The sequence below is a fragment of the Hippocampus zosterae genome, chromosome 15 (genome assembly GCF_025434085.1).
Source record: "Hippocampus zosterae strain Florida chromosome 15, ASM2543408v3, whole genome shotgun sequence".
Lineage (NCBI taxonomy): Eukaryota > Metazoa > Chordata > Actinopteri > Syngnathiformes > Syngnathidae > Hippocampus > Hippocampus zosterae.
The window spans coordinates 8,084,581-8,106,356 of NC_067465.1; the positions used below are offsets into that span (position 1 = coordinate 8,084,581).

General features: G+C 43.9%; 2 protein-coding genes across 9 annotated transcripts; one reads left to right on the plus strand and one right to left on the minus strand.

Annotated features, from left to right (window-relative positions):
• The first annotated feature begins 14 nt into the window (after nt 1-14).
• On the plus strand, nt 15-8,684 carry LOC127616600 (elongation factor 1-delta-like). 4 transcript variants are annotated; one of them, XM_052088297.1, is made up of 9 exons: nt 15-196; nt 3,155-3,604; nt 4,654-4,777; nt 6,358-6,411; nt 7,463-7,541; nt 7,607-7,701; nt 7,777-7,980; nt 8,315-8,509; nt 8,591-8,684. In XM_052088297.1, the coding sequence occupies exons 1-9, from the start codon at nt 30-32 to the stop codon at nt 8,627-8,629; spliced, it is 1,407 nt and encodes a 468-aa protein (XP_051944257.1). In that variant the 5' UTR covers nt 15-29; the 3' UTR covers nt 8,630-8,684. The 4 variants fall into 4 exon arrangements, with proteins under 4 accessions (XP_051944257.1, XP_051944258.1, XP_051944259.1 ...); XM_052088298.1 differs by having other exon boundaries at nt 7,607-7,695; XM_052088299.1 differs by lacking the exon at nt 6,358-6,411.
• LOC127616596 (E3 ubiquitin/ISG15 ligase TRIM25-like) lies at nt 8,403-21,584 on the minus strand. 5 transcript variants are annotated; one of them, XM_052088289.1, is made up of 8 exons: nt 15,222-15,665; nt 13,806-13,961; nt 12,778-12,864; nt 12,423-12,656; nt 12,104-12,263; nt 11,962-12,006; nt 11,342-11,404; nt 8,403-9,940 (listed from the first exon to the last, which is right to left on the minus strand). In XM_052088289.1, exons 1-8 carry the CDS (start codon nt 15,576-15,578, stop codon nt 9,414-9,416), a joined length of 1,629 nt encoding a protein of 542 aa, XP_051944249.1. In that variant the 5' UTR covers nt 15,579-15,665; the 3' UTR covers nt 8,403-9,413. The 5 variants fall into 5 exon arrangements, with proteins under 5 accessions (XP_051944249.1, XP_051944253.1, XP_051944252.1 ...); XM_052088293.1 differs by lacking the exon at nt 15,222-15,665 and adding an exon at nt 20,520-21,584 and having other exon boundaries at nt 9,278-9,940; nt 13,806-13,850; XM_052088291.1 differs by lacking the exons at nt 8,403-9,940; nt 11,342-11,404; nt 11,962-12,006; ... (3 more) ...; nt 13,806-13,961; nt 15,222-15,665 and adding exons at nt 16,205-16,542; nt 16,650-16,742; nt 17,788-17,886; ... (3 more) ...; nt 19,965-20,060; nt 20,487-21,397.
• Nucleotides 21,585-21,776: the final 192 nt, after the last annotated feature.

The following is a 21,776-nucleotide window of genomic DNA, read 5'->3' on the forward strand; positions in this document are numbered from 1 at the left end:
ATATAATAAACACGAGTAAGAACATTTAAATGAGGTATCAATTGACATTTTGGAAAAACTTCGACGTCACCACCCCTCCACGCTCGACCAATAAAGGCGTCCGCTTGCACGCTCGTCCTCTTCCGGTTGGATTACAGCCGAAACAGCACGCTCAGGCACAAGTCAGAATCCTTGAAACGTCGAATAAAACAACCAGGTAAGCGTGGAAGCTTGCATGCGTCCTGAAACTTGAACAAACGCAGACGGGTTCGAAAACGAGCGAATGTGTGACATTTCCCCTCGTGGAAGCGCCACGTGTTCAGTTGACGACCGAGTCCACAGCTGTCAAAAACTTCCACGGAGTTTGTCTCGTATCGGATAACGTCGATATGAGACTCCGATATCGGTTACATGTGGACAACGACATTGATGACAATTCATAGAGATGATTGAGACAGCGACTGTTATTTCGATGCTACAAGTGCATCTAATTTGTTCATATGAAATGGTCTAAAAGTTGAACATGATTTGTATTCCCCATGTTGTCTGCTGGTCTCATTTCAGCAAAGGTGAGTGTTGGACTTGTGCCTGTTTTGTTTTTAATTTCGTTTATTTTCCAAATTCACATGTTATGGCTGTTGAAATAATTCATATTTGTCAATTGACTTGCATGGAAAGAAAGCATCAACTTGTAAAACCCCTTGTAATTGAATCAGCATGTTATCTGTTTTTAAAATGCAAGCCGTATATGAAATTCGGTGGGTTATTTATTATTATTGGACCTGATAATGTAAAATAATTGGGCGTGGAGCGGAACAAAGTCGAAAATCACATACCTAATTACCTAAAACAAATAATGACAAAATGAACTGCTTGCGTTTCTGTTGCCTTTCTAGTACAGCCTTAAGAGACTATCCCCTTTACACCCCCCCCCCCCCACACACACACACTCCACACACAATTTAACATCCGTGAGGAGCTTTTGCCGAAGTATCCAAAGGATCAAGGCTTATAGTACCCTTTACACACAAATTTCCTTAGCTTGTTGAAATTGGCCAACGTTTAGGGTTTATTGCAAGTTGGCGATTATATATCTGGCTTTTAATGACCATAGCTGCTTCTACTTGCAACAGCAGAGCGACAGTCGTGGGGTTGTGTAAATTAGCTCCTCTATTACATAACAGTCCGGGATCAATTACAGGCATATTTATTCAGTAATGGACAAAACATAATTTATTGTCGACTCGAGCCGATGGATGGGTGGGCAGGCTTTCAAGAGACCCTACTATTTGGATAGAAATCATTAAAAGTACATTTTCTATAATATAATATGTCCCCTTTTAAGAGATGCATTAACAGCAAAGTGTATGTGATGTATATTCAGGTGATTTATGTTATTTGATTTACTTCTGCTTGTGTGGTGCTAATTCAGCCTGTTTTTGTCTCATTGGGATTGTAATTGTTTTTTGTTTTAATTGGAGGGAGCAGACTACATTGATTACTTTGGAATCATGTTTATTTGACTTTTCTTTTTTTTAAATTGTGATTTCTGTTGGACCTCTTAATTGAGCACTGCTGGTGTGGTTTATTTGTCATAGTGCTTGTCAATCAAAAGAAGTTACAGTGAAACCTCTGAAGTCCAACATAGTCTGTGGGGGGGGTTTCAGTTTCAAACTGTCACCATCATAATAACTTAAAAACTCAAACCCTGATAGGTCACGATGCCATTGGCTATGAATTGATCTTTTTTTCTGATTTTAAACATTTTTGACTTCTATTCAAGTATGAAAATACATTAAGGTATGCAATGATTTAAAAGCATCATTTCAAAAATATTACTTGTGCATACTGACGGCTGGTGATTACTGTGTGTACTGAGCAGCCAAGAAGAAGAAAGTGTAAGTGCTACTTTTCTAGAGCCCGTTCATTGGCTATCATCACTTTTTTTTATGACGTCATTGTACCCATCTGTAGAGAAATCACTAAAAATCAATGAAAAATCCAAACTAAAGTTGTGTAATTCCAAGAAGTTACAAGATTCCTGGGTGGTCATTTTAAGTTTCATCCAACGTCAGAAGGATTCAAATTTGGAGGTTCCACTGTAAATTGTAATTGTGAGCAATTGAGGAATGACTTAAAAGTGTCATGTAATGTAAGATTGGTGCATTTGCTCTAATTGGGGTGCCCTTTAAAGGGAAAGTCAATCCCCAAATTTTCTTTACAATAATAAGTTCCATGCAGCCATACTCGTCTCAACACAGCGTTTTGATTAATATTGTTTGTGGAATATGAGTTAAGCAGTATAATCCACCCGTTTTTGTCCATTTCGGCCATTTTGCCACTTGGCTGTCAACTGAAAACGACATCGCAGGTGCTCGGGTAACAACCGGTCATAGCTCAGATTCAGAAAAAAAGGTGAGCCGTGATTGGTGGTTGCCTGAGCAACTGTGATGTCATTTTCATTTGACGGAAAGTGGCAAAATGGCTGCCCTCTGAGATGGCGAAAAACGTTTGCCGCCTAACTCATAGTACACAATATGAATCAAAATGCAGTGTTTTGACTCGTGGAGGCAAATGGAACATAATTATTGTAAAGCATATTTATGGACTGACTTCCCCGTTAAAACCAGCAGAATGGCCGATATTTGAATGTTGAATGTTTTTCTGTTCATCCTGGAATGAGAGGAAGCCGTTTTTGGTTGAAATGAAGTTTTTTTTGATCAAGCATCACCTTTTGAGTATACGTCAGTTTAAGGGGCTACTTGCACGAGGCCATTCATAGTGGACCCTCGCATACTCTTAGTTTGGCACCCGCGGATTCACCTAATCACAATCCCCCACCCAGTATTTTTTTATGTGTTTTTTTTTTTCTTCCCAATTTTACGTGCTCCTCTTGCCAGTTTGTCATAACAGCCACCTCGCGGAATAGAGAGAAACACAATGCTGACAAATAATTATGTCACCATTTATTATAACGGATTTAAAAATCTGCACCAGCACGGTGGTAGACATAAGAGGAGTGGGAGGGGGCGGGGTGGGGTGGGGGTGGTGGGGATCGGACCACCAGCCCATTTGACCAGTTTGAACGGCCTAGTGTCAGTGCGCCCAGGAAGTTGTTGTGTGAAGTTAAAGCAGAAAGCTGCCTTTTTTTTCCCACCCCCACCCCCTCCCTAAGCGGGATGGATCAGTTGATGTCCGAGCAGGGAGCGGCGCCGAAGCCCGCCGCCACGCCAGAGAGGAGCATCATCAGCGGCGACAACCAACAATTCGGCAAGATGCGGCGCCACGCCCGCTTGTCCCAGTCGGAGAACCAGAGCTCGGGGCCCGAGGAAGAGCACTTAGGCTCCTCCGCGGAGGCCGGCGGCTCCTACGGACGAAGCCCCGCCGTCCGCGGCGAGATCTTCAAGCCGCTGTCGTCCTCGCCCAGGAGCCCCAACACCAGGGGCCACTGGGCCAAGCGTCACCAGCAGGACGGCGCCCACATCCCCACGGTCAAGTCGTCCGGCACGCCCCACCGGCGCTTCAGCAGAGGCCGCTACCGCACCTCGTCGGAGACCGAGAAGGGCGGCCGAGGGAGCGGGGAGCCCAAGTCTCGGCGGAAGGGCCTGTCTGAGAGCGACAAAAGGTCGGGACGGGACAAGTATGACACACGAGGATTGGCGCAGATGTGTCGTGTACTACTTTTTATCTGCCTTGCGCTGTCCTTTGGCCTCCATGTTGTCATTTAAAAAAAAAAAATCGATATATCATATAACCCGGGATAAGTCAAAGCGCAACAAACGTGGCTGCCTGATTCTTTGGATGTAACTTTCTGGCCTTTTGTGCGGTCGTCCTGCTGAGTCGACAAGTCTGCGTCGCTGCCCGAGGAATGTGTTGATTTAACACAAGCAGGCCGTTTGTTTTCATTGTTGCATGTCATTTTTTTTCTTTCCAAGAGAAGCAGTCATGTCCTAATTGACTGCTTCTTTTGTGTGTGTGTGTGTGTGCGTCATGAAGTGAGATCAATATGAGCTCCGACAAAATGGTCTGCCTGACAGGAGAGAATGCATTTTTGATTTTTATGGTGCACACGTGTTTTTGAGGGTCAATATATTCAAAACCACTCTTTGTGACGCCGTCTTCACCCACAATGTGACAACAAGTGGTCACGGGATTGAAATTTAATCGAATGAATGGATGCCGGCTTGGTGACAAAAGTGTCCCAAAGACGCGAGTGGCCATTTTATGGGATGTCTGTGCCAAATCTAATCAGAACGTTTGCGTCACTGGTCACTGTGGCGCAGCCTGGTTGTGACGTCGGGAATGATTTCATCAAGAGTTTGGGGAAGAAATTGCGTTGAAGAACATTTGACAGCTGTTTGCACTGCTTCATCCGTGAGGTGTTTCTAATGATTTGGTTGTTTTACCAAATGATCAAAATATTGGAAACCTTCTGCACAGAAATAAAAGTGGCTGCATGGGAGCCATTTTGGGGCATTTCTGCTTTGTCTTTTTTCTTCTTCTACTTTGACAGGTTTCTTTGTATTGTCTCTTATTCCGTTGTGCATGTGATGTCAGTACACGAATGGAGTGGCCGACGAGTGTGTGTGTATTACATCGTGTCGTCATGTCCGAAAAAGCAACTTAAGTTTTGGGGCTGCAAATCTTGACCCGTTTTTGTTTTCACGTCCTCAGCGCCAACATGAGTGGACTTGAGTGCCTCACTGCCGAGAAGGTCTGGTTCGACAAGCGCCGTTATGACGAGGCCGAGAGGATCTTCTACGAGGGTCCCAACGCAACCGCCCCCAAGCAGCAACAGGTGACTCAATTTAAATTGTTTATTTTTTTTAATTCTTAACTCTTTCATTCCACAAGACGTACTTGTACGTCTTTTTAAAATTAGGCCCCGCCTACCAAGGACGTACATGTACGTCTAAGTTTTTTTTTTTTGCGTCATAGAGAGGAGGAAGGGATGATGCAATCTGTGAATGAGAATAAGCTGTGTAAAAAAGCGACCAGTAGGTGGCAGTGGTGCCTCACGTGCTTAAAATGCACGCTTTTGCAAAAAGCTCTTTTTCTCCGTTTTTTGCTCAGGAATCGCCATTTTCATGAAACCTAGAAATTTTGTAATGCTGATTGTTCAAGAATGGAAAATGATAGAATTTTATTTTTTTTACTGAAAGGAGAGTCCAAACTTTATTTTGGTAGGCTCCATGTCTATATAGCATTAGAACCAAATATTCTGTGGGCCTTGCAAGATCAGTCAAAATCCAGTAATCGCTGGGATTGAATGAGTTAGTAGGGGCGGGGGGTATGTTTATCTACTGTGGGAATGAGGGGAATCATTTCCCTGACATGCGAATTCTGAAAAGTCATTGGAAGACTTTTTTTCTCCCTCAGAAGCCATTTTACGGTCATTTTGACCTTTTCGCCTGATATACCCCCCCAAATGTGTGTTCTGTCTTTTAATCCGCATTGGCGGATCCCTGGCGTAAACCCTTGGACCCCGAAAGGTCCCACTATACTATCAGTCACTGGCCTCTGTTGGTTTAAGCCTCAGTTAGATCATCGCTGCGAGCAGCTGTGCGGACGTGTGCTCAATTTAGAAGCCTGAGCGAGCGAGCGACTGAGGTCAGGTGGTTTGGCATCTGTCTCCCTGCCTCACGTAGGGTCCACTGCTAAATCCAGGCCGTAGTATTCTGCCTTCGTTTCCTTAAATTAGTAGTTTCTGTCCGTAACCAAGGCGTGCGCGCAGTGAGAAAAGCGGCAGGTGTGAAGGTGGTCATTGTGGCTTTTTTTTTTTGGTGTGTGGACTTGTACAGCCGGACTCGATCAGCTTAAAAATAAACTTCAGTTAGATAAGAGCAAATGCTCACGGACTGCTGACAAAATGGACTTCATGCCAGGTGCACGCTGACGACGGGTGCAGGATGACAAGAAAACTCAAATGAAACCTGAAAACTCAATAAATTGTTCAATTTTTTTTGGGGGGGGGGGATATTATATGGGCGAAAGTACTGAAAAATCAAAAATTGAAACTGATCACGATGTGGCGCTCGACCCATGTCATTTTAGCAAGTATTGACCAATTCATGGTTTGCTTTTTCGTAGGCCACTTGTGGTATTCAGTTAAGAATGTTTTGACAGGGTTCCACAAAAATGGCGGCCACCTGAAGGTCGCTGATGCTGGCTTGACCGGGCCAAAACAAATCACATCATGAAATCGGCATTATTACAAGATGGAAAGCTCACAGAATGTCAACTCGAAAATCAACAGTTTTCTTCTGCGACTCCAAACATCGCGTCATGATTTATGATTATTTTTTTCTCTTCCCTGTTCCATTTTAATATAACCTTGTCTCCGTCCTCCCATTACTCGTGGCTTTCAAAACGCCGCAGGTGAAAAGCGCTGCGCATCACAAAGGGCGACCGCAAAAGCGCCAGCACAGAAATGTAAGTCACGCGTGTGTGACAACGCCGCATGGCCGCCATGGACCGTTTGATGCTTGTGTGGAAATCATCATAACATTGCACGCAGAATGGCTTTCATTGTGGATTGATTGATTTTTTTTTCCTTTTGCATCATAATCACAATTGGAAAATGCTATCGTAATTGCATCGACTGAATTTTCTGTGTTCGGAATGGGCATTTTGTTTATGAGCTAAACATGGGCTAAAAATAGCATCTTATTTGTTTCCAATTCCAAATTCACTCAACTCGACTAGATGTTCTTTGAAAGGCATGTATTAGAATGCACGCATGTGAAAAATCCAGACAGTGTCCAATCGTCTAAAAGCGTACGGTTTTTAAACGGTGAAAGAAACAAATACAAAGTGGCTCGTTGACTTGTCAAAAACCGCCGTCACCAAATTGTTTAAAGCTTGTCATTGTCTGCCATTTTGTGATTTTTTTTTTTTTTTTTTTTTTTTTTTATAATGACATGCACGATAATCTGATTGTGAAGATGCCAGAGATGGATTTTTTTTTTCTTTTTCCTCCCTTGAACCATATTGGGTCAGTGAGGTCAAAAATTGCTGTGATATTCAAATTTAGAAATCTCCAGGGGGAATTATTACAAATATCATCGGAACAACCAACTGCAGATTGGGTTTGGAACCCATCCTTGGAAAAATTTTCCTATTTACGGTTTTTGTGCTCAGCCATCTTTCTGCCGAGGAACTTTTGAATTGAGGCGCTTCGTTTCGACAAGTGTCTAGTGTCACCCTCTTGTGGCATCTATGGGGTATTACGCTAGCTCCAATTTTGGCTTTTTTGCGGAATAGGCGTACCGCGCGCAGATTTTCCAGACTTCCAACGCCATATTATGGAATTTATCCACCTTGATTCCAAATGGATTTAAAAAAAATCTTTACCACCGTGAAATTGTATTCGATCCATATTTACATGCATGCTGACATGAAATTGAATCTCAATGATTATAGCTGAAGTTATCGCACGCTTCTCTTTCATGAAATAACCCCCCCCACCCCCCGCCTCTTGCAGTCTTCCTCACATTCAAGCGAGCAGGAGCTGATTGTCCGCATGAAGAGCCTGGAGGCGGAGAACCACACTTTGCACAAAGGTGGGCAAAGTTGAAGCTTTTGGGAGCCTGACTGATTTTCTAACTGGGTTCTTCCGTTTTGTTAGCGGTGGGCGATATGAGGGCCGTGCTGCAGAAGCTTGAGGCCAGAGTGGCTCAGCTGGAGAAGATGCCCGCACTCGCAGCCGTCGCCCCAGTCAAGGTGAAAGAAAGGGGACCGCCGCGACCACGTCGTCATGCCTCTCGCCGTTTCTTGAATCCCGTTTCCTTTTGTCAGGCTGCTCCCGTCCAAGCTGCTCCTGCTAAACGGGTGGAAGAAAACGGGGATGACGACGACGACGTGGACTTGTTCGGCAGCGACGACGAAGATGACGAGGAGGCGGCCCGTCTCAAGCAAGAGCGCGTGGAAGCCTACGCCGCCAAGAAGGCCGCAAAGCCCACTCTGATCGCAAAGTCGTCCATCTTGTTGGACGTCAAGCCTGTAAGTCCCGACCAAGTGAAAAAGGATGAAGCCATTTTTTGCTTGAATTCAACGGACATTGTGCTGCTCCTGTTTGGTCACCGGTGGTTGATATACATAAGCTTGAATGAGAAACGAAAGACCGTACCATTGAAGCTGCAGAATGTGCTGCTGCGCCATTTGTGTTTCGGCATCCATCGTTTCAAAGTTTTCAAGAGTTACACCAACACTTGATTTGTGAGCTCGTTCGTCTATGCCATTTCACAAAGAGTGTTTGGTTTATCTCTACTGTAAATGTCAACGATGAGTGCCACGTCTTTTGATTCCAACGGTGACCTCTTTTCCGTCCCCCCAGTGGGACGACGAGACGGACATGGCCAAGCTGGAAGAGTGCGTGCGCTCGGTGCAGATGGACGGGCTCCTGTGGGGTGCGTCCAAACTGGTGCCGGTGGGCTACGGCATCAAGAAGCTGCAGATCAGCTGCGTGGTGGAGGACGACAAAGTGGGCACGGACGTCTTGGAGGAGGAGATCACCAAGTTTGAGGACTTTGTGAGTAGACAAAATGGAAGCTTTTATTTTGGACTCCAAAGATTTGTTGAGGTACACTTTTGTTTTGTGTCACTCTTGCAGGTGCAGAGCGTTGACGTTGCCGCCTTCAATAAGATCTGAACCAAGTGCTGCTGTTTAACTGTGATGGTTCATTAAAAGTAAAAAAAAAAAGAAATTCAATTTGTGCTTTGGCGTCCTACTGCACATATCGAGGTTCACTATTGGGTACACCTGAATAATGACATCATTAATCAAGTTCTCTTTACAAAGATGACAATGAAAGTTAGAACTCAAAGCAGTCACGAATAACATACTAATAATGAATGCATTATTTTTGAAATGATTTGTAACACCAGTGTCAAACTCAAGGCCCGGGGGCCAGATCTGGCCCACCACATTATTTGGTGTGGCCCGCAAAAGCAAATCAAACACATCACTTCCATGATTGATGCTTGCTAAAATATTGCAAAATGTTCAATTCTCACATGTAATAAATATATTATAAGCATTTTCTTGTGACCAAAGTCCTCACCAGTCATTTCAACAGTCATTGAATAAACCATACTTCTTCACATGGTTTGATAGTCATAATGGCCCTCCAAGGAAAATGGTGACTAAATTGTGGCCCGCAACAAAAATGAGTTTGAAACCCCTGATTTATAATGTCTATAGCACCATTAAAAAAAACTTAAATGTTTTTTTTTCATAAAAATTGAAAAAATATGGATTAAAAAAATTGCCATTTTCTCTTATCGGTAAAAGCACTATCATGTCAAAGAAATTCTTCTGAGATTTGCCCTCAATTTTTCGAGCAAATTTGCAAAAAAAGGGGCAACTTTTTGGGATATCTACTAATGATAAACTCTATATCGAATATACCTATAGCAGTATTTAGGCTTCACAACTACAGAGAGCACAGCTTCAGAGTCGATCCCAACCCCACCCAAAATCCCGGGAACACCGGCTGGCTGAAGGTAGCGTGGGCGCCGTGAAGCAGAAGCATGCCCTCGGAAACATTGTAGAAGGACAAAACGCCGGCCCTGAAGTCCAGATACACTCCTATCCTGTTGCCGCACTGCGCGGCCACGCTCAGGCTCAGCTTGTTGTGGCGGAAAGTGCACGCGGCGTCGGAGCAGTCCAGGCTCCAGGACTTGGGGTTGTGGCCCAACTTGCTGTCGCTGCCTCCGCCGCTCCTGCTCATGCTGCGGTAGCACACGCCGACGGACGCCCCGCCTTTGCCGGCCCACGCCACCTCCCAGTAGCAGCGACCCGCCATGCCGGCGCGACACAGTACCTGCGCCCAGCTGCTGAAGCGCTCCGGGTGCTCCGGGTACGGCTGCGCCTCGGAACGCGTGGTCGCCGCCCGGTGACCCTCGGACAAGCTCAGGTAAGGATTGGCCGTGTTTGGGTCCAGGGTTAAGTCCTGGTAGTCTGCGCCAAGGTTGGTAGAGTTAACGGAATATACTCCATTTGAAAAACAAACAAAAAAAACCATGACCTTTTAATCAAATTACAGAAAAAAAGTCGTTTGCGACCGACACATCACTTGTGAAAATGTAAGTGATTGAACAGTCAGAGGTGCTGCCAAAAAGAACCCTTTCTGCACTGAAATACAATATTAATTTTGATTCCGTTTGCTGCAATACATACCGGATACTTTACTCATATATATACTCATACTTTTCTGCTCAGCGAGTCCCTGGGACTCACTGCCGGTAAACTGTAAAATGATCACTGCAGAGATTCCCGCTTTTTCTGCACTCAGTGTTTGACTTCTATGCAAAGTCATTTCTCAACTTGTCTTCCGTGCCATGTCATGCATGTTGAGTGTTGATTTACTTCATATTAAGAAACTACTGCACTAAAACAGGGCGGCCCGGTAGTCCAGTGGTTAGCACATCGGCTTCACAGTGCAGAGGTACCGGGTTCGATTCCAGCTCCGGCCTCCCTGTGTGGAGTTTGCATGTTCTCCCCGGGCCTGCGTGGGTTTTCTCCGGGTGCTCCGGTTTCCTCCCACATTCCAAAAACATGCGTGGCAGGCTGATTGAACACTCTAAATTGTCCCTAGGTGTGAGTGTGAGTGTGGATGGTTGTTCGTCTATGTGTGCCCTGCGATTGGCTGGCAACCGATTCAGGGTGTCCCCCGCCTACTGCCCGGAGACGGCTGGGATGGGCTCCAGCACCCCCCCGCGACCCTAGTGAGGATCAAGCGGTACGGAAGATGATGAATAAATGCACTAAAACATCCATCCATTTTCCGAACCGTTTGAGTCTCACTAGGGTCGCGCGGGGGGGTGCTGGAACCTATCCCAGCTGTCTTCGGGCAGTAGGCGGGGGACACCCTGAATCGGTTGTGCACTAAAACGTTAATTCATAAATGTATATCATATGCTTTTTTTGTTTTTCTCAGTATAAATAACACGTACCCCCTGACTGTTCTACTCTTAGAATAAAAACACTTCAAGCGTTAGGGAGTGCAAGGGGTTATGATGGAGGGGTGTTGCAAATCATGAAGACCTGCCAAGTGGTATGATGGCATTGCTTTATACATGTCCTCGGCTAGGCCTCAGCTTCAAAATCAGTCCTTGGTCCTTGGCCTTTGCCTCTGAAAATTTCTCAAGTCCTCGGCCTTGGCCTCGGGTTGCCGATCCTTGGACACAACACTGACGACAACTCAACCACAGCTAAAACTTGCTCTAGCTGGATTTAATACCCACAAGCTAAAGTGAAAAAAACAAACAAAACAAAAGTGAACAAATCCCAAACTATTGAATCTAAATATAAAGTTGGACATGTTGGTGGTAGCTTGTGAAAGTCAAGAGTTGTACTCACAGTGTAAAAATTCCTCTCTCGTCTTTGGTTCTGAGTCATATAGTATGTGAGCATCGATTGTTACTAGAAAAAAAAACACATGGGGGGAAAAAGACAATTAGCCCAATAATCCATCCATTTTGGAGAGTGTTTGTTGTTCAACTAATAAGTACAACTAAGATTCTTTAACCCTTTGCGGTTACTACAGTGCACAGCTTTTGTTTTTTTTCCACAGTTCTTTACATCAGTCAGACTTCATGTTTGTTACTTGTCCAAATTATAAGCCAATCTAAAGTCTTTCTGTCTTTTACGAGCTACACCAAACCTGCCACTTTTTGGGGGGCGGGGTTTCTCTGCAAAGTAATGGTTCTGCCCAACGCCAGTGCTAACTCCACTCTGGTCAGTCTGAATAAGATTCAAAACCACTGCCAACCATTCTTTCATCATGCTATGACACCCAAAAAAATAATAAAAAATCAAGTACTGGTTTTGTGAGCTTTTATTTGTCTATTTTTCATCTTAAAATGTCCTTTCAGCGTGAAAGTGTGCATTTGTCAGGAATCATTCCAAAAAATCAATCGGAGTCTTGCTTCCCGAATCCCATCCCACCTTGTCGGTCGATGGCACCCTGAATTGCATACCTTTCGTCTTTTCATTCGGAACGCTGGTTTCCTTGAGTGAAACCACTGCAAATGCACAGACATGGAAATGTCACTCGCTCCGTATCGACCATGAAGTGAGAGTGAGCGTGAACGTGTCGTGGTGGTGGTGGTGGTGCTTTACCTTTATCGGAGATTCTGTCAAATTCTCTCTGGAGGCTTTCGTCCAGACCGTCCCGCAGCTCCGCTAGGCCTCCTCGCATGGTTTTGTACATCAAGTACGGGAACGTGTCCGTGTTTGGCATCTGCACTCGTTTGGATGGGAAATGAAGGGATTTGCACTTCTGGAATGAAGACCAAAAAAAAAAATAAAGATGTTTCTCTGGGATTTGCTGTAATTTCTTCAGCAATAAAACAAGCTTTTAAAAATAACAGTTGACTTAATCGCGAAAATTGATAACCTGATTAACCAACGGGCTCTTGTCAGTGTGTGACGGCATTACCTGAAGGAAGTGGAGGTGGTCATCGCTCCGGCAGAGTTTCTCCAGCTCGGCCTCGCTCCTCCGCACCTCGGCCGTCTCGCGTTCCAGCTTCTCCAGCAGCTGCTCCGTCTGCGCCAGAGCCGCCCGCTCGCGCCCTCGGATGGCCTCCTTCACGTCGCAGCGCTGCTTCTCGATGGCGCGGAGCAGCTTGGAGAAGACCCTGTCGCTCTCCTCCTCGGCCGCCTCGGTGGCGTGCTGGGTCAGGTGTACGCGATCAGAAGTTTATTTTGTGGACGTTCACATTGGATGACAAATTACAAGTTTAAAAAAAAAAAAAGTACTGTACACATATTTGTTTAAAAGTAGACACGCTCACTTTGATGTATCTGACCACATAGCGAAGCTCTTTCTCCACGTCCTTGATGTTCTGCGTGCACTTCAAAGATGCTTCTTGAAGTTTTTTCTACAAAAACATGGAGCACACACAGTTTGGTGTTGCTGAAAGACAAGCGCTGATTTTTCATGAGGTAAACCTTTCAAGTGGAATTGAACGATGGTTCAAAATGATGCTGAAATGCTTGTGGTCAATTGGAAAAGCAAACAGTTGAAATGTGTTGGCGGGACATCATTTTAGTTGGTTTTAACTTTTGTTCTTATTCCTAATCTCGTATCGACCAACTGTACTTGATTTGGATCTTTGCGAGCGGTGTCATGAATTGGCGTCCAAGAAGGAGCACAGAGTGAAGATGGAGACAGCTTGCGTCTTGCTTGCGTCTTGCTTGCGTCTTGTACTGTATGTTTCCGACTTGTCATTAAAAAGGAGAGCGCTTCATGTGCCTGTTATGTTTTACACACTAATCTAAAATATTACCTTGAAACCATAACTGCAGTTTGAAGCCCTACTTTAAAACCCTAACCCCAGTTTAAAACCTTACTTTGAAACCCTTACTATAGTTGAAAACATTACCGGTAGTTTCAAACTTAACCCTAGTTTAAAACCTTACTTTTAAACCACAGGTGTGAAACTTGAGGCCCGGGGGCCAACTCCAGCCCACCACATCATTTTATATGTCCCACAAAAGCAAATCATGTGTGTTAACTTGCACGATGCTTGCTAAAATCTGAACCACAATGTCAAATTGCCAGGTGTAATAAATAACATTGAGATTTTAGAATAATTTTGTCACCCTGTTTTTACACTCCAACAATAATTCGTTGTGAACAAGTAATCATGCGATTATTACGACGGAGGCTGTAAATCCAAAGTGGCCCGTGACAAAAATTGAATTTGACACCCTTGTTTTAAGCCTTAATTTTAGTTTAAAATTCGACTCTGAAACTCACTTACGTTTTGATTGGATGCTCGCCCCGTTGGGCCCTCCCCTCTGCGCACTCCTGACATACCTGTTGCGCTAACCGCTCGTCCGCCAGCCGAACTGTGTCGTGGTTCTTGTGTTGACCTTTGAGGCAGCGCGAGCACACGCCCTGATGGTCTGCGCGGCAGTAGCTCCTCACTGGCCTTTGATGCTGCGGGCATAACTTCTCTCTGACAACACCAGACTGGGATAGAAACAAAACAAACAAAAAAAGCATGCTTAAGTGACATTTGAACCTCTTTACAAAACAGATTTCTTTTACAAATGTACAGTGAGTCCGCGCCTGTTCGCGATGCACCATTTTCCAAATCACCGACAGTATTTGGGAACATAACTACCCCCCAGTCAGCAAAGGCATCTGGCCCGGATTCGGCATGAAGCTGGCACAGCTGGCCTTGAGTTGGCACTGGCATAATGCATGTGGGCCGAACATGGCCCAGGAGTGGCAAAGGAGGCACTGGCTTGACTCTGGCAAACCAGATGAGGGCCAGTTGTGGAATGAAGTATTTGGGCCAGAAATCAATTTACAACTCCGCCCCGTATATGGCCAGCCAGTATTGAGCCACCCTGAAATGCAGTTTCAGATTTATTTTTTCAACAGCCTTGTTTTACAATTGCACACCATGTCAGAAAAGCGTTTTTGGCCGAAAAAAACGACCATGTATATAGTAAGGCGTTTTAGCCGACATTTGCTGACTGGGCCATTTGCTGGAAAATGCGGCTAATCACACCTAACCGCGTAATTTTGTTGCTTTCTGCAACGCCCAAAAAACCTCCATGGTACTTCGAATTCGGCATATTACTGGTGGAGAAGCTTTGCTATGCATGCACGTTAACATTGGCCGCAACTTTTAATACAACCCAATTATAAAAAAAATTAGAGGGCGGTGTCCACTGGTTTCACAGTTCATTGTCGTGACTTAAGAATGACATGTCTTCTTTACAGACTTGAAGACATGTATTCTTGAAAAAGTGAGAACAAATCATGTTTTATATTTATGCGTGCTGTTTTTTTTTTGGGGGGGGGTATTTTAATTTGATTTTTGACTTGTTGTCATTGCTTGGCCAAATCGAATACTCCGGGGAACCGTACAGAATTTTAAACTCTTTTTGTGTGTTTTAACATTTTTCCAGTGCGACAATTGAATAAATGAACTGTTTGAGACGAACAGTTTGCTCGGTCGAATGAGAGAATTAAAAATAATAATGATGATATCGTAACATTTATTATTAGTTACAGTTTAATGTCAGAAACCGTGGTTGATGATAAAATATAATAATCCAATGGCACTTCGAAAGTCACCTTTTTAAAAAAACAAAACATGACGACCCGGAAGACCGTGGTCAACTGCGCATGCGTGTTGTTGACAAACCCACGTCGTCTACGAACGTCAGTCCCCTTGCGATACTTTTCCATTCAAAAACAAAGCAAACACAGAAAAACCTCGTTGTGAATCTTTGGAGCCACCAGCACGCCGTGTCCCCGTCCCCCACGGAGGCGCTCGTCGGCCGGCTGCTCTTGGCCCCCGCTCTGGAGGAACTTCTCCACCAGATCACCCAAAACGGTGTTGCGATTGAGCAGCGGTCTGGGCTTGAACTCCAGGCGGCACTGTGGGCAGCTATATTGGGGGGCTTTCTGCGGCTTGACTCTACTCCAGTAGTCCTCGATGCAGCTCAGGCAATAGCTGTGGCCGCAGGGGATGGTCACCGGGTCCCGCAAAACCTCCAGACATACCGAACAGCTGAACTGGTCCTGTTCCACGGATATAGTGGAAGTAGTCGCCGCCGCACCTGCCGCCATCTTTTTTCCCTTGAGGGTTCAAAATGGGCGTGGCTTACAGGTGTGTTGACAAAGGTTGCACCTGCGGGTGTCGTGGGACATGTGACGTCACAGAGCACAATGTTGGACTTTGGGCTTTCTTTGTTGAATGTTATTTTGGGCAAAGCGTGAGACTTAGCAAAAAAAAAAAAAAACACCAAAAAAAAGGGGAATCATTGACAACCATTATAATTGTAACGGAAAAAAACAACCCCCAAAACATTTATCCCAAACAATTGTTGAACAAGTCGGGATGTCCCATCTACTGCCAAATTAACCTCCAACTCTTGCAAAATGTTATATTCACAAATGTAAATTTGGTAAAATAAGACATTTTTTTCCTTCTTCTTCTACAGAAACGGCATTATGTCAAAAATCTAATTGAAATTGTTCTCCCATTTCACTTTGAAATTTACTCTTGACCCATCTTTGTATACACCTATATATGTGTATGTATGTATGATTATATATACTTTATATATAAAACACACGCACACTAGAATTTTGTTTTGGGTAATTTCATTTGTATTTAATGGATCTATATACATATACATACATATAGATAATGAATTTATCTATATGGATGTTGGTTAACACTGTCAACATCGTTCACAATTCAATTTTTTAAATGGCAGTATGATACAGACCAAAATAATATGCATGTATGAATAAACTTAAAAAAAAACAACAACCACAACATAAAAGTCACATGATGATAAAAGGTATAACCTTATTCAGTTCCAAAGTGGTTCTTCTTCTAAATAGTACACTCAGTTCAGTCCTGTAATGAATTCTTGTAAAATTAAATAAAAAATATTCTTGTCCAAATGGTGACAGGGTTTGTGCTTGTGTGTGCATGTGTGCACAGGACCATCTCTTCTGTTCATCTGGTCGAGACAACACTGATGCTTTCGGTGAATAAATAATTACTGTAGTTCCCACTTTTCTAACAAAACAACAACAACAAAAGTAAAGGCAGGGGTATGTTAAATGGAGAAAATACAGCAGCTTGGTGATCAAAGTTCAAGGTTTTGCATGTAAAGTTAATCATACGTGAATCCATGTTCACATTCAAGTCTCATTTCTTTCTGGCTTGAGTACGGCGCTGGAGGTGCCGATGCCTGGAGGCTGAAGTCATTTTGGAGCCTGCAATAAAAAATAAAAATATATAATATGAAGGACAAAAAACACACATACATCAAATGTTTATTAAACGGTGAAATTCTTTAGACCTACTCCTCCATCTGAATAAGCTTCATTTCGCCAAATGTCCAAGTAGTGAAATTGACATATTTAACTGGTCACACCTGTACAATCTTCAGTGTTGTGCAAGAAATGCTTGAATTAAAGTGTATAATTTCACTGTACCATCTATATTAATGTGATAAAAATTTAATGAAAGTGGTTGAATATATTGGTGCATGTGTGTATTTTACAAACGTGGCAGGATGCCAGTTAAATTTTGTTATTTTTTTGTCTTTGAAAAGACGTTGCGGGGAAACGTTTTATATTTTCCAATGTTTATTTTTTAAACAAAAGTATTAATTTCAGTAATATGCGTTTTTTTTAATTTTCAATCACATCACTGCACATTTTTAAATAATATAATCGTGGGTCACTTCATCGATAATTATATTCCGTGCGTCGTGCCTCACCTTAAAACTAGCTTGCTATGATTCGCCGCCATCTTTCCGCTACGGAGTGCCAAAGCAGACAAACTTAACCAAACGCACCTAAACATCGCGAGTAATATGTGTAGCATCCACTACCACTTACTTCGTCACTTGAGGGACTACTAGAAGTCGTTTGCGATGACATTTTGCTTGCACCTCTGCTGAATAAATAGTGGTAGGCTTGTGAAGTGTGCGCTCTTTGAGGCACAGTCGTGCACGCGCTTCAAAATCCACACTTCCAAATTAAGTTGTTGCATTCCATTAGTTCACCACTAGATGGCGAGTGCATTTCACATACTGTACTTTAAGTTTGACCTCTCAAAGCTCACGCAGCACAGTTTACCATGCGTTGTAATTTATAGCTACGATGTTTCAGAGGACATTTATGTATTTATAATACAGCTTTAGTATATCTGGCTGTTACTATATTACGCATTATTGTTATATTATTAATATCATGAAAACGTGATGGCGCTAGGGAAAAACAACAAAAAACATTCTATGTAACAGATACCAACCAGAAGATGAGAACACAAACATGGGCACAGGAGGTCCTGGGTTCAGGAAAGGGTTGAAGGGGCTTACGCAGCTTTGGTCCAGGCCGGGTGACAGGAACTCTACACACACAGAGCGGGGCGGGTTTTATTCATTTGCATTTCTGCTGCCGCAGCACACTGTGACGATAAACAAGCCGAGAAAGGTGTTTTCTGTGTGCTCAAAGCGACACGCACACTATGACGTTTTTTTCAAATGAGAGAGATTGATGGCATTTAACTCTATTTTCACTGCTTGAATCATTTTATGTGCATGCTTTCCGGTAGTTTGAGCCGGAATTCCGCAATATAGCTCAGGTAACATTTTCGTATTTTTATTTTCTGGCTGAGTGGCACGGTGGGTTGACTGCTTAGCATGTCCGCCTCACACTACAGAGGCGTCGGGTTTGATTCCGGCTCCGGCCCGCACACTCACAACCCTCGTAGGAATAAATTGGATTAAAAACTGGATGGATGGATGTTCACTTTCATGTTAGCAAGAGCAAAAAAAATACAGTATTGTATTGAACATTTGGAACACCAAAAATAATAATAAAGCGATTCATCGCGATTTAACTCCAGAAATCGTGCATCATGTAATTGCTTTCTTTGTGTTAACAGTTAAATGTCCTCCAATAAACACACACGCTCGAACATAAAGCTAAACATAGACTTGGAGTTATATTCACTCAGCCACTGCAGGTGGCTGTTAAACACACAGGCAGGATTATTGATACTTTTTTTGTTTGATGGCTGATCACAATTTTTTTTAACGTCAAATGAAGTGATGTGATTCAATGAAAGTTGGGCAGGACAGTTGTCGCGATTAGATGAGGTGACGCGGACTTGCTGACTCACCGGCCTCCTCCATTTTGTCAGCGGGCTGGATGTCGGCCGAGGGCGTGGTCGCGTGGACGGGCAGGTTGGACGGAGCAATGATCACCACTTCTCTCACTGATGGAACACAAGTCCATTGACTATTTTCCAAAAAGTGATATTACATAAAAACGTGACCTCAAAAAGGGCACACACACACACACACACCAAAAAAATTCTTGGCGCATTCCATGTCATGTCTGTCAGGTAATGTTTCCGAACAGTATCAAGCAAAAGTGCACCTTTCTCATAGATGCTGACAAATCCATCCTGGCAAACCTCTTGCAAGAGCTCTTTAAAGTCGCAGACGGCTTTTGTGGCAGCGTCAAACGTCAGGGTGGGCACCGTGGCGATAGCGGGCATAGTCGACGACGCGGTTGGCAAAGCGTCCGGGGACTGACAGCTCTGTCGTGGCAAAAAAGTCAAGTTGGAAATACAGTACAAAGAGCAAGGGAAATCAAGGGGGGGGGGGTTCCTCTAGAAGAAATTTGGAGACACGCCGCCTTCACTCAATTTTGAGTCCAAAAATCTGACATCATGACCAGCTGTGAACATGGTCATTTTTCACCATCAATTATGGGATTATGACAACCAATTGGAATAAGGCGAAGAAGAGTCACCTACGCGGGATTTTCTGCAAAATTTTCTGAACATTGTGTGGATTTTCATGAAGTATACATGTATATTTTTTTTCTGAACCTTTGAACAACACAGGTGAAAACTCATTGCGCAAGCTTTTGCTTACACCAAAAATGAAAGTATTTCCGCTAGAAAGTAAAAATTAAAAACATTTTTAATTCAGCTTCAAAAATATGTTCAAGGACAGATCAAGTCATATCTCTGATGAAAATGTGCTGTTGACTCGTGTTATTTTTCAGAATTGTTAAACCTCAATCTGAACGGTATCACCTCAGCCAGCCTCAATTTGTGCCTGCAAGATCCCCAAAAATTTACTGCGGCGTGGCGCCCTCACCTGAAGGAATTGCAGGTGGTCATCGGCGAGGGCCAGCCGGTCAAGTTCGGCCTCCCGCCTCTTCTGCTCGGCGACCTCCTTGTGGATCGTCTCCAGAAGGTGCTGCGCCTGACTCACCACCTGCTTCTGCTGGGCCTTGATTAGCTCGCGCACCTCGAAGCGTTTCAACTCCACACAGCGGACAAGGTCGCTGAAGACGCTGTCGCTCGTCTCGGCCGCCAGCCGAGCTGAATGCTGCAGTGGGGGCATTCGCAAATTTCCTGACAAATTTGTGACATTTGTCAAGAAGAAAGTGAGAGTGTTTGTGACTTACATTGAGAGAGAAGATAGTTTGTCTCAGCTTCTGAGCCACCTTTTCTTGTTGCTGAATGCTCTGCTGCGAGCCCAGCTTCATCTCAGCAAGCCGTTTCTGCGGACCAGGAAAATTAGTTTGAAAAAATGGTAACCGTTTTCCAACTGTTCCTACTTGAGGATCTATGAGGGAGTCATGATTTGATTATAGTGGCACATTGGGGGTTATTTCCATTTTAAAGGAGATTCTTTTTACTTTGCCATCCCCCATTCATAAGAAATGATAATTTTAATTGCTTGATGTTGTCACTGGTGTGGGAAAAAACACAAAAACAAAAACAAATAAACAAAACAGATTTATATATATATATATATATATATATATATATATATATATATAAATTATACACACACACACGTTTTAACACCACGCGACCAAAAAATAACTAACCAAGTTATTTTTGGTTAGTTGTGGGGGGGGGGGGGTAAATCCGCGATTAGTGGCTGTCAAACTGATTTCCATTGTATGTATGTTCCAAGTTACCTTGTGCAGTTCTATTTCCACCTCGACTAGCACCGTATCGTGTCCCTTGTGTTCATCCGTCAGGCACATGGAGCAGATGCACCGCTTGTCCGTGCGGCAGTAGACCTCCAGCAGCTTATCGTGACGCGGGCACACGCTCTCCTGGAGTCTCTTGGAGGCCGACACCAGCTTGTGCTTTTTGAACACGGCCGATTCATGATGCGGCCGGACGTGCAGCTGGCAATACGACGCCAGGCACACCAGGCACGAGCTGACCGCCTTGTTCTTCCTTTCGGGGCACACATCGCACTCCACGTCGTTGGCCTCCGCCAGGGTTTGTTGTTGTTGTTGCCCCCCTCCGCCTGCTAGGACCTCCTGGAGTCCGCTTCGTTTGAATCGATCCACTACGTCGGCTAGCAAGGTACTGCGGGCCAGGGCCGGCCTCGGGCTGAAGCTTTGTCGGCACTGAGGGCACATGAACACGCCGAGGTATTCGTCTTGGTCCCAGTAGTTGCGGATGCAGTCGGAGCAGTAGCTGTGGCCGCACGGGATGGTCACCGGCTCTCGTAGGACATCAAGACACACAGAACAGGTGAACTGGTCCTGGTCCAGGACCACCCCGGCCTGGGCCATCGTCCCCCGACGTGAAGAAGTTGGAAGGGACGTGGCACGGAGAAAAACAACAAAACGCGATACAGCTGCTCTGTTTACCGGAAGGTACGTCAAGAGGCTTGGGCTAACTGGCGGAAGCAGAGGAGGTATAATATTGACGGACTTGAACTTGTAGATTTTGCTTTTAACTCGATGACGTGTAACATAATTCTATAACATATTACAGGTGATTAAATATGCAATCCCCCGTGTAACACAACCAAAGAGTTCAAATTAAACAAAAATTACTCATGTAAAAAATACCTCAGGGGCAGGTCCATCTCCCGGAAGTAGACGTATAGACGATTTTTAAAAAACAAATTAAAAGACCATAAATAGCTTTTCCACCAATAAATTATTTACATGACTGTAAGATTAAAAAATAACAATGGACACAATTATAAGATTAAAAATTAATAGTGCAAGTAACAGGAAGGCCGGAGGGGAATACAGTGGAAATATTCTGAGGTTGCGTCGTAGGATAGGATAGCTGGCGGAAGTAGATGGTGTGGATTTCTGTGTTGAATTTCGATGGAATATTTTAAAATAAATTCAAGAAAATTTTAATTACACCAAAAAAAAAAATCCTATGTTTGATTTTAGTTCGTGTCAACAACACTGTCAACAAAAGCTCTACAACTTAAAAATAAACATGTTCAA